This window comes from Magnolia sinica, chromosome 10 (genome assembly GCF_029962835.1).
Source record: "Magnolia sinica isolate HGM2019 chromosome 10, MsV1, whole genome shotgun sequence".
In the NCBI taxonomy this organism is placed as follows: domain Eukaryota; kingdom Viridiplantae; phylum Streptophyta; class Magnoliopsida; order Magnoliales; family Magnoliaceae; genus Magnolia; species Magnolia sinica.
In genome coordinates, this window is record NC_080582.1 from 79,556,175 (window position 1) to 79,569,603 (window position 13,429).

Below are 13,429 nucleotides of genomic sequence, written 5' to 3' on the forward strand. Positions count from 1 at the left end.
GGCATGGTTTTCTTCTCTTTTTTGCAAAACAAGGATCCTGGGCTGATGGGCATTTCTAGCATGAAAGAAAGATGGGGGAAAAGTATATGATAGGGATTCTGTTGAAACAACATAGACATGCATGTTTTTCTCGGATTCAAACTCAGCATTGAATACAAAGAGAAAGATGTACGCAATTAAAAAATAATATAAAAGAACCTTTAGACTCAAATAGCACCAAGTTCTTGATTCTATTACCAGCTAACCTTGCAATCTATGAAACAAAACAAAGTCAGAGTGTTTAAGCACAGAGATAAAGATGTGAGTGGGTGGGTGAGGGAGATCAACAAGCAATGATCAAAATTAAGCAGCAAGATCAAATCCTAGGCATATCAGTACGTGTACGAATCTGAGAGTATCAGTAAGATGTAAGGCTAGGGCCATTTCCTTTTCACCAACAAAAATCAAAGGGTGATGAGGACAGAATTCACCTGATCTTGTTTGAGGTCTTGTGAAGAGATCTCCTCACAGACATAACCAAGTGTTTCAAAGGTGGCCTGCTTCAAAGAAGTTGGCTTTTCTTGCTGGGTCATGTTGGAGAGTAAGCATCCAATGAGTTCAGGCCACTCTTATGGGGTATTTCAATGGAGACAATCTTAGCAATCACCTGTGACGAAGTGTGCCTTGCTTCATGCACGGACGATCTCAATGTCCTCAGAAGCAAGTCCTTGATCTGGGATCTGAGAGTGCCATCAATCGCAACCCAATGCTGGATGAGCAATTCCTTACGAGCAGAATCTTTGGCATCCAACAAATTCTTTAAAATGATTCTAGCAAGGCGGCGGCATTCAGGGGCCTTCTCATCATTCAAAAGTTCAACTGAGAGCAAGAGGAGGAAAATGGGTAGATTCTGTTCCTGGAACTGCCTGAGGCTTTCTTCAGCAGCTGTTCGCACATTACCATATGGTGACTGTGCGGATAACAGGATCTGAGTGATCTCCATTGCCATTTTGTGTACAAAAAATAAAATGAAGACATGAACTAAATGTCAGAGATTCGCCAAAAAAAAAAGAAGAAAAAAAATACAAATCCTAAAATCGAATAATGCTCCACCAGATATATGGGTATGGTTTTCCACGGTCACAAGAGATTAGATGCACACTTCATTCATATTAGAACCAAAAGATGAAAGGTAGGGATCACAAAAATGTTGGGATCCACACGTACAATTATAGACAAACAGAGATTTATTATTATTATAATTTTTCAGCTGGGGAAACAAATAATAAAAAAAGTAAACAGACATCATCACAAACATGCCATCCTTTGTTCTTGGGATGCAGAATCAGTAGGATATCATTTCTTTATGTATTGAAATTACATGGAGAGGGGAGGTGTGCTTTGATCTTTTCAGATTGTCATGTGTGATGACTGGCATGACTGATGCCTTTCTTGAAGCATGGAATTAGGATCAATGTCGAAGGAAAATTCTCCCAGTGTTGGGTCATCGGCAGGCATCTTTCCATGGCGAAGGAAAATCCAAGAGTATTGCAGTAGTGCTTCTTCAAGCCTGAGTCGACAGGTTGGATGGCCAGAGGATGTTCTTGGTTCTACCCAAGACAGTGAGATTTCCATCTTGGGTAATTGTAAGAACTCCTGAGGAATCTGTGAGTGGGTTTTCTCTGTTGGCAACCCATATGTCTGTTTGATCGGGAATATTGTGGTACCATAATCCAACGAAGCGGTTTGTAGAATTATGAGCACTAAAGAAGCCTAGTGAGAAAATTCCACCCTCAGAAAGCTTGTCGATTTTAATGGGACTCGCACATGATATCTAAGTAAAAAAAACTATGGCTAAGGAAAGATTACGAATTTAAAATCACTTACTCAATCGAGGCAATCTTAGCAATCACTTGACTCAACTTGATTATAAATTTAAAATATTTATAATAATAAAGAAGATTAAGATAATTACATTGATATAAGTATTATAAATTATGAGATTTAACAACAAAGCACCAAGTAGCATCATGGTAGAGGGCATTGATCTGATTCTATCTCTGTTCATTCCAGTTAAAGAAAGGAAGGATCCCAAAGAATCATCAATTCATCTCATTAAGGTTTAGGCTATCAGTTTCGCATTTGTGAGTCTTCTAGAGTACATGTCAGTCTCCAAAAGCCAAGTGAGTTCATTTGAAGAAGAATTGGTGATGCTTAAGGAAGAATTGGTGATGCATACGCCAACATGGCATACATGCATGTAAATCTCTCATTGGTAGTTAAGCTGCGATAAAAGTTAAAACCATTACCTGTAGGTTGCAACAAAGAGCACTGTCCCATTAACCATCATTTTGATGGCCATCAACCAGTAGGTGAGGGTGGTCTGATTAGTGTGGTTATTGGGCTGGCCCCACCAACAATGAGGTCTGCAATCTGGGTGATATAGATTGGCATGCATGACAATATCGTATCCTGCATTTAACTTGAATTTACGGAGTTGTAACCAATTAGCGAGGACTCGGGGGGCATAAACACATGCTTGTCATCTCTTTCCCATAACAATGGTTGAAGGGGCCATCTCACTCCATTAACATGGAGTTCTGGCCAAAATGATGGTTCTGAACAAACCATTCTCGTGACATTACCCGCTGTTGGACTACCCATCTGCAAAGATCATAGAAATTAAAGGAAAATGTCAGTACAAGGATTCATAGAAGTGGGCCACTACTTAAAACCACCCTTCTTGATTGGAATCTTTTTTTCAGCTTTCGGTAATTCGACAGGAAACGAATGCTCCTACCTTATTACCAAAAACCGAGGAAAGGATCAGACTAAACTTGGATGACAAAAGAGGATTATACAGATGTGCACCATATTTAATATATGAGAAATTGATGTAGAGTGGGTCCCAGATAGTTTCATGGCCAAGATGGATCAGAAAAGGCCCTGTCGATGATAGAAGTGATCCAGACCGTCAGACCTTAGATCGGGTGTATCTCACAATCCGGAATGAGTTATCGGGCGTAAAATATATGATTTGGGGTAGAACGAGCTACTTTAGCCACCCAACCCTGCTACGCTGGGTTATGCAAGCCGGATTTGCGAAATACCCCTGGATCGATGGTCATTTCCCTATTTTAATTCCGTTTTTATTATAAATAGTAAGTTTTAGTTTGATTATATCTCTTCATCCATTGGGCTTTAGGAGTTGCGCTCAATGCGAAAAGAGCTTAGAATAATTAGGAGAACAGCTTGGTGAAGCCAAATAGGACACTTACTATTTTTGGCCGAAAACCTTGTGTACTACTAGACATCACGACCGTCTATAAATAGTAAGTTTACTATTCATAGGAAGTTGCGAATTCTAGGAGTTTTAGTTATAGTTTGCTTCTGATTTTTCTCCCATTGCTTGGTATCCTTATTTAAAGGGTTGTGAACTCGTTATTTTCATTCATCAATCAAATTACGAATTTATTAGAATTTATTTCTATTCTTCTTGCTTTCTTTCCTCGTGGATTTGAGAAGTCTCTACGAGGAGTCCAAAGAAGCTCCATGGATTCGGAGTAGTTATTCTTGAGGAAGACGGTGATCGACCTCATCACATTCATCCCTGCGTCAGAAATGCTGACCAAGGGCCATAGAATGGTTCATTCCTTGGGGGTGGGACCTGCCCAAAAATCAGTATGGTCAAGTCATCGTTTAAGCCACACAAGAATGTTGAATAAATATCTACCATTTTACAAATCTGGTAGCAAATCGCCAAGAGCCACACCCAGGTAAAGGAGGAGATGCTGTCATGTGGTAGCCTGACAATGATATTTTGTGATCAATCATGAGAATTCACGTTTCACATCTTGCGAGTGGGTAAAATAGTATCTGTAAAGTGATCTCAGATGGTCGGAACATGGCTATGATGATGGTCATTTTTCCAACCACCAATGTTTCTCATACATGTTTGGTCACCCTGAGAGCTCAGCAGCCTGGTTTTAGGGCAAGGGTATGCATGTTCATGTTATTTCCCAGTTGGGAAATGGAACCATATACTATATGCATGTGTGTATCAACATCTGTGCTTGATCTTATCAATTAGTATCTCTTGAGATATAGATAGGTGTATCCATCAACAAGGCTGGGTCAAAATGTTATCTTGGAATTTTAGATAAATGATTAGATACAACAGCCCTATCATAAGCTATTTTCAATCATTTTTTCATCCAATAAGTAGAATTCAAGCACATTGTAGAATACATGAGAAGACAGAAACGTCTAGAAGAAGAAGAAGAAGAAGAATAAAGAAGAAATGGATGAAACAAGCACAATAACCATTCCACTCAACATAACAAAACATCAAAACAGAAAACAGAGGGAAAAGGTCATTTATTTTGTGGAGAAGACAAGCTAAAGAACTTAAAAGCCTACCTTCATTCCTTTATCTGTAGATTCCTTTGTTCTCCTCAGCAACAATGGCCTTAGGATGGCCTTAACCAATCTCAATCCTCTCTCATCACCGCTCTCATAAGGCTTTTGAATCAATTTTTGCCACCTTGAAAGAAAGAAATTGAATGTAAGGAACAGAATAGAAGACAATAATGAATTTTACCATTTCTCACATGAGAGGTAGCCCACATGCAAGCATGCTAGTGTGAAACATAAACTTCCTAAAATTGGGAGAAAAAAAAAAAAGAAGAAGAAGAAGAAGAAGAAGAAAGAAAGAAGAAAGAAAGAAAGAAAGAAGGGAAAAAAAAGAGGCAAATACACAGTACATTCATAATTATAAACAATATCAATGTGATGATACAAAGTTCATAATTAATTTAAACAATCGAAACCTAAATGGTCCAATATTTTTGTAACTAAGCATTCCAGTTTTTGGATCACTTAAAGCACATAATGAAAACTTCAAAACATAAAAGAACGGCCCAAAAAAGGATAGACAAAACAGCTAAAAATGACTTATAATTGCCCTGAATTAGAAAGTCAAATGATGGATATCCAGACTTCTCAAAAAAAAAAAAAAAAAAAAAAAAAAAAACACTGACAGAACGCTGAGAATACAAATTGTGGATTCCACAGGGCTTTTCGATGTCCACGTCTTGCATTCTCTCTATCCAAACTGGCCCTTAACATTTTCAGCATTTACTAACACGAGGTGAAATCTGGCATTGTCTATTAAAAAGGGGGAAGTCTGAGCATATAAAATTTCTTCCTTATCTGGTGCACTGCACTCAAATTGAAAGGCATTATAATGGAGCATGATTCAGACCATCCAAACCATCGGTCTCAAACTGTGGTTGAACCACCATCACAAAATGCATGAGTTGGATGGTACAATACTACCCATCCAAATCACAAAATGCACCAGGAACAGGTGGGATGGGGTCGCACACCTTTAAAACCTTCTAGATATAGTAAGGCACCATTATTTTCTGTGTCATATATTCCATTCAAAAGATGCATTCAACCAGGATGAATGGAAACTAAAAAAATCAGGTCAGTCTAAGTCCAAAACTAAGTGGGCTACAACACATGATTTTACATGGTGTGGCCCACCTGCCTTTTGGATCAATCTAGCTGAGCTAAGGGATCCATGGAGAACAGGATCAGGTGAAGTTACTTTATTCCCACTTGACAGGGTCTTGAAAAAGGATCTTGACCTCTAAGTGGGTTGGGAAATGCCACTAAATACATCCAAAACAAAATAAATTGTGGTTGTGTTTCAATGCTCAAGTGAATAGCATTGTAAAAGGTCAGTTTAAACTACAGGTTAGAAACTCAGGAGAACTGGACACAGATTCAAAATTACCTTCAGTAGGTAAAATTCACAACTACTGTGTGACTAGGATTGTCCAATCCCTATAGTTATGGCCACCAACTTGTTGGCCCGCCATTTCAATGATCTGGATCATCTTGACACCTATGAGGTGTACTGTTAAGATGCTAGCAGCAAGTGGCCCATCTTTAGCAACTCAGGTCAGGAGTTAATAATCTATGCTGTATTATTCAAAGAAGAGATGGTCCAGTGCTCTGATCAGAGCACTATAAGTTACAGTGCTCCTAGCTGCATCGGTTGACTTGGACAGTCCGATCAACCAATCGGAACCGTCCATTAAATTCAGAATGCATTTCATGGATAGGATGGATGATGGTTCTTTTGAATCATGGTCAATCCATTATTAGCCCAAATAAATAGATGGATCAAAATTTTTTATTGGGCCTATTTGTGCGTAAATGATCTTGACTGTCCATATTAAAGGTCATTGATCAAATGGTTGATATTTGTCAGATTGGTATGATGTTTACATGGCAACCCCATGAAATGTGTGCCTTGGACCTAATGAACAGTAGATCAATGGATTGGACTTCTAAATGGCAATAAAGAAAAGAGAAAAAAAATAAATAAAAGACAGGTGAAATCCCCAATTCCAAAAATCCTGAGATCCCCAAAATTCTAAGGGCCTGTTTGGATGCTTGTAAGTTCTTTTAAGTTGTAAGTCACTTACAGGTGAAAGTTACTTATAGGTAACCTGTTTGGATGTAAGTTGTAAGTCACTTAAGTTAGTGTTTTTTGTTTGGGTAACCTGTAAGTTGCTTATAAGTAAAAAATCGTATATTCACATCAAGCAGAACTTGTATTAGGGAATTGTTTCAAAATGTTATGAGCATATAAAAATGCATGAGATGAAATATGTAATTTTACTAAGCCCATCAAAATGAATATATAAGCTAATTCTCAGGCCAAACTAATTATCAAGTGGGTCGTAAAAGTGGATGAAATACATACCATTAAGCATAAATGGTCCATATATAACAAAATCAGAATTATCATTGGTGTCCAATTTTTAGAATCCAAATGCATGAAAATAATTAAATAAAAATTTAAAAATAAATGCATTAAAAGAATCCAAGGGAGCATTTTAGGATAAGATCCGTGCAGCCCACCTTAATATATTAATAAATAAATGCATAAAAAGAATCCATATGCGGTCCACCTTAATACATTAATAAATAAATGTATAAAAAGAATCCATTTTAGGTGGACCACACTATTAGAAATAGGCAAACAGCCCATGGGTTCATTAAACTAGTTACAACTGTTTCTATAGTGGGGTTCACATGAGATTTGGATCATTTAGTGTTTTTTACTTGAAAAAAACACATGAATTTTTTAAGGTAAATTGGCAGTCTGTTCTCAAACGACAGCAGCAACACAGGATGTAAGTAGCATATAATGCAAGTGCACCCACCTTTTAGTGATCTAGATCAGATCTTTGGTGCACTGTGAATTGGATCATGAATAAAGGCAACCTCCATCAAACAAACCAGCCATCTAATGAGTGTACCTTGCATGTACCATTGTATATAGAAAAAATTAGTATTGTAGATGATTTCGTATAACACCTCTTTTTCTTCTTTTTTTTGTCGGCCGAAAACTTATCTTACCAAAGATGAATTTGAGGGTGCGGATGTTGGTTTTTTGATGAAAATATCCCTACTCATTAGGGTAAGCAGCTGAAAAAAGTAAGGATATTTTCATCTTTCTAGGTTCGTCCGTACAAATATAGGTCTACCTTGATGCTTAAGTTTTTTTTTTCCGTCCAATAAAAAAAGGTGAGTAATACGTTGGGTCTATACGACAAAATCTCTTGTATACATACCATTGGACACGTTTTACTTTAAAGCATCTACGAAGTTTGCTATTAAGATGGATGGACGGGGTGGATCCCACAAGTTTACTCAGTATGCAATCCCCTGCCATCAAAATGCTCAGTCGCGCAGTTGGCACAGGTTCTTGTGAGAACTTTTTGAGAACTCATGATACGTGATGTTAGTCCAAAATCTGAATGGTGCACGTGACGAAGCATCCCATGAAACCTACAGGGCCCAACTTTTTCATTGATCCAAAACTTTCATGGGCCATGAAAAAAGAAAACAGTTTCTTCCCTTGATTTTCATCTTACTTTTCTATGGCCCACCGGAGTTTTAGATTAGGGTGAAAATTAGTCCCTGGGCTTTACTGGGATGTTTTATCACATGAACCGCTCGGATTAGAGTCCCATGACAGGTGTGGAAAGGAACGCACGTGCGCACGTGCACAGGTGAGCATGCGTACGAGTAACACCTAATCCGCTCCCGTTTTCAAAGCAGAAAAGTAACATTGCGATCAAACCCTACCGTTTTGGGGAGGAGTGGAGAGGGAGGGTGGTCGTTGCAGACAGAGAGAGATTGCAGAGACGGAGGGCGGTCGTTGCAGACGGAGAGAGATTGCAGAGACGGACGGCAAGAGATTGCAGAGAGGGAGAGTGCGTTTCTCCATCTTCCCCTCTTTTTAAAAATCCGACCGTTGAGCCTGTAAGTGGCTTATAGGGAAGTGACTTCTCACCCCCATCGCCCTGCAGTTTTTGGGTAGATTTGCCTGTAAGTGACTTACAGGCTGTAAGTTACTTACACGTGAATTTTCACCCCCAAACACCACCTGTAAGTGACTTCCCTGTAAGTCACTTCCCACTTACCCAACTTACAGGCATCCAAACAGGCCCTAAAATCCCCAAATCCCTAATTTGTAAAATCAGAAAAACCCCAATTCGGGGTCCACATTCAAATCTGTAAGCCCTAAAATCCCCAATTACATAAATGAGGGTCCACATTGAATCAGGAATCCATAAATTACTAAATCCTTAAATTCCTAAATCGGCATTGAGATTGAGAGAGAGAGAGAGAGAGAGAGAGAGAGAGAGAGAGAGAGAGAGATACCTCACGTTCGTGAATGAGTCTTCCACCGAGATTCAGAGAGAGAGAGAGAGGGGGAGGGCGTGCGTAGGTAGGGAGGGCCTTTGGATAGAATCCGGTGACCAGAGCTCATGGGGGCGTCTGGCTATGATAGGCTTAGGGTTTCGGCTCCCTCCCTTCTTTGGATCAAACACACACACAGAGAAAGGTTAGGGGGCGGAGAGAGAGAGAGAGAGAGAGAGAGAGAGAGAGAGAGAGAGAACGGAACGGATTGGCTACTCCCCTGCCACCAGCCCGGTGGCTGGTGGTCGGTGCTCTGTGGGCCCCACCATGATGTATGTGTTTCACCCATTTTTACGGATCATTTTAGGGCTTGATACCAAAAATGAAAGGGATATAAATCTCAAGTGGACCATACCTAAAAACAATAGTGATTGGATATACACCACGAACGGTTCAAAGGAGATCAAAGTATAATGGGCCTCACAATGATGGATTTATAATATCGACGATGTTCGGAGAGATCATTTTAGATCTTTATCCCAAAACTTAGTAATTTTTAGGTTTCAGGTGAATCACACAAGTGGAGAAATGATTATCACGGTTAAAACATTTGTAGTTCCCAAGTAATGTTTACTATTCAACCAATCTCCCACTGTAATGTGTACTATTCAACCAATCTGTTCTCAAGGTCCCGTGGGCCGGGATGAAGAAAAAAACCAAATATCATGTTGATCTAAAATTTGTATGACCCTCAAAATGGTTTGAATGGCAGGTGTACAATCCTCCACTACCTTTTACTGTATAGTTAACTTGATTTTTGGTTCATTCTTATTTTTGTGCTCAAGCCTTATCACTAACTCACGAAGGGGGCATTTGGTACGTCGATTTGAATGGTATTGAATTGTATTAGATGAGATTAACATCATTAATGCACAATAATTGTATGGTGGAAATATCATTGTATTGTAGTAATCCAATCCTATGTTTGGGATAAATTTTTTGTGGGGGGAAAACACCAAATTAAGGAAAATCATGTTTGGTGGACCATAAAATTGTAATCAATGAACCAAATTCAAAATAGATGTCGTTCACTTGTACACATACATAAACGCATGCATCAATGTGGGGCAAATGTCTTGTGTAAATAGTGTATATGGATGTATGGCATGGATAAATGCATGCATCAATGTGGGGCCCACATGTGTAGTGGATTTTAAAATCCACAAAAATCCTACATGGACCAAATGCAATTCCATGGGACCAAATGCAATTCGGGGTCCACATTCAAATCTGTAAGCCTTAAAATCCTCAATTCCCTAAATGAGGGTCCATATTGAATTGGGAATCCACAAGTTACTAAATCCGCAAATTCCTAAATTGGCATAGAGAGAGAGAGAGATACCTCACATTCATGAATGAGTCTTCCACCGAGATTCAGCCTACGTTGGGGTGACGCGCCTCCTCGTAGTGAGTGCGAGCGATCCCTTTTTTTTTCTCAGCACTCCCCATATGCTTGAAGTCGGGGATGAGGAACCCGACGGGATCAAGGATCGCGGGGTTTCAGCCTCACATATTGGGGGGCCTTGACCTCGCAACCAGTTCAGGGCATTTGATACGTGGGGTGTATAAGTTTTCCCAACTTGCTGGATGAATGGAATTAACTAAGAACTTGGCTAACATTATCATTGCATCGTACTAGTTAGGTTGGCGACTCGACAGTCGAGGTCGCTCTGAGGGAGTGTTGGTTATACGCGATTGTTAGATGGAGTCGCTCGAGGGAGTGTTGTGGCGAGGGCATGCATTATATTATCCATCATGCATATCCATTAATAAGATTAGTTATGTATTTATGAATGATTATTTTTCATTAAGCTCATAATATAACTGATGCTTGTTACAACTTAAGACTAATAGCACCCATTGAGTTGAGTTGATCACTCACTCCCACTCTGGGACGGTGTTTTAAAACACCAACCAGACTCTCTCGTAAATGCAGGAGTTGTAGAGTACGAGGAGCTTGGCGACGAGAGTCTTGAGGAGGAGGACGAGCTGTCCTACTTCTAGTTGATGGGCGCGGTTCTCCATCGGCATAATGGACGGGATTTGGATCGTCGAGTAGTGGACTCGGCCCTATTCTTGTGGACATAACATTTTTTGTAATTTTGATGGGCAACGCCTTGTGCGACCCATTTATATTATTTTGGACTTGTATATATATATTTGAACTCTGTCATTTTAGTAGACTTGTTATGATTGTGATTCATGTTTCAAGTAATTCCATATTGTGCATTTAAACCTGATTAAACGCATATTAATGAAAAATTGGTTATAAGTTATACCCAAGAACTTGGGAGTCAAGTGTATGCACGACCCCTAATTTTCAGGGTATTACAGATAGGGTTAGGGTTTCAGCTCCCTCCCTTCTTTGGATCACACACACACACACAGAAAGGTTAGGGGGTGGGGAGAGAGATAGAGAGAGATCGGGAACGGATTGGCTACTCTCCTAGCCACCAGCCCGATGGCTGGTAGTCAGTGCTATGTGTGCCCCTGTAACACCTCGGTTTTCAGAACTCAAGTACACGACTCGTATCCCAAAAATCCAGGAGTTAACTGAATAATAATGGTAATCGATGGGAATCAAAGTGCAAGTAGCGGAAAACAACCGTAGCATAGATATGATCAAAACGGGAAACAATATCCTAGCCCACTCAGCTGGGGGCCAAATACAAAATCCTTAAATGTAATAATTCAAAACAAATGATCATAAATGAAATCTACTGGTTGAGGTCATAATATGCAGCTGCCTCCTAGTACGGCTCCTCATCGTAAGGCTCCTCCTCGACTACAACCGCCTTCGAATCTGCCACAAGTCCATCAGCCCCTATATCCTCTGTACGGTTGAACATTGATGAATGAGTAGCCAGCTCAGTGTGATCTCCCCTCTAGATTACACACCGCCGCCCTAGACAAGAAATAACATAAAACATCAAAGCAACCCAAAACATAGTAAATGCAATCTTATTATGTGCATGGATGCGTGAATGCAATCATTGCCCCAGAGATACTCATCTGTGCGGACATTGGGCTCGTCACCCATGCAATCATCAACTTGGAAAAACTTATCCAGTCGGACAAAATACATATATCACGTACGATAGCGATAGACGCTGGTTTGTGCCTTGTATGCATGATTAGCCAAGCTATTATTAGTCCAGTTACAATCAGTCAATTTAAATAAGCTCAAGGTCACTACGAGGGCTTGTCACCAGCGTAGGCCGACAGCTCGGGCATAGGTCCCATACCACCATCCCCGACTCATGAGGCTACCGCCTTCGAGTGTGTATAGAACCCTTCAACACGTGGCTAATCAATTCTCAATATAGGGGAACTACCACCGTATGCTGATTAGGAATGAAGTATTGAAATTATTAAATACGACGGCTAAAATGAGACGGTATGTATGAATCAATACGAGTAATCAATGGAGAGAATAAATGTTACAAGGTTCATTCTATGGTCAAGTAAGTGAAATCACTCCATAGGTGGTAAGCTCCATAATTCAATTGCCACTAATCATAACCTCTATGTTGAGGGTCTATCATAGTCCGTTCCATTACACCCTACGATCGGACACTCTTAAAATAGGAGTTTCCATAGATAGGTTTCAAATAATGTATGGCTTACAAACAATATAACCTTATGAAGATTCAGGCATGCTTTGATAATTGAAGAAAAACTCATGTATACAATTAGTTCAAGAATCATATATTCATAACTTATCAATTTCTAAAGCATGCATCTTAAGTAAACAATTGAGTATTTTAATAAATCCAACTCATGCTTTCAAGTTAAACTAATTAGCAATTCAACAAATTCTAAGAACATATGGTAGAGTAACCAATTCAAATGGTTGGCCCTCTGACATGTGGTGAAATAAATCAAGGATTTGATCACTTCTAAAATACATAATAATAGCTACTCAATGATTAAACAAAGCCAAAGAACATGTACTCCAAACAAACCAGTTGAATGATTATCCACTCCTAGGTTATCTTTTACAATTGTTATAAAAGACTATCTTTAATCTATTTTAGAGATGGAAAGCTCAAGAGGAAGAAAATCATTACCAGAAAAGTCGTAATACATCCCTTGATGTGAATTTCATCGAGAAGTTAGTGGCTCCACATCACTCAAATAGTCCCCTAGATAAATTTGCTTGCATTAGACAATAAGTTCTAAGGTTTTAAGGCATAAGGATCGGTGAAAGGTTGAAAGACCCATAATTATGGTGGTCTGGTCTTTCATTAAGGGAGTCAGGACTAACAACACTTGGTCTAACGAGTGGGCCTAATCTGGGCTTGATCTGGCCCATCTTGATGACTCCAAAGGTTGCCTACCCGACTGTATGGTGCGGCCCACCTAACTATTTGGTGCGGCCCACCTATTTGTGAGGTGCAACCCCTCTGACTATTGCTTTTGAGCAGCCCACAGCCGCGGCTGAGCCTTTTAGTCGGCCCAGTTGTGTGGCCCACTGCATTGACCAGTGAAGCCCAAAGGTCGTGGCCCAATAAGATGAATGGTGAGGCCCGCTGGGTATCAGCATGAAGCCCACCTGATGCCGGCGTGTAGTCCACCGCCTGCAGCCCCATTCATGGTCCAGACCTAGCCTGTTTTCAATTAGAAATAGGGCCCATTTGCTAGGTCATTTATGGCCCAA

At 39.9% G+C, this 13,429-nt stretch overlaps 1 protein-coding gene across 1 annotated transcript; it reads right to left on the minus strand.

Moving 5' to 3' along the window:
• Positions 1–568: 568 nt before the first annotated feature.
• On the minus strand, positions 569–8,892 carry LOC131217102 (importin subunit beta-1-like). Its single transcript, XM_058211858.1, has 3 exons — positions 8,731–8,892; positions 4,399–4,522; positions 569–976 (listed from the first exon to the last, which is right to left on the minus strand). The coding sequence occupies exons 2-3, from the start codon at positions 4,402–4,404 to the stop codon at positions 569–571; spliced, it is 414 nt and encodes a 137-aa protein (XP_058067841.1). The 5' UTR covers positions 4,405–4,522; positions 8,731–8,892.
• Positions 8,893–13,429: the final 4,537 nt, after the last annotated feature.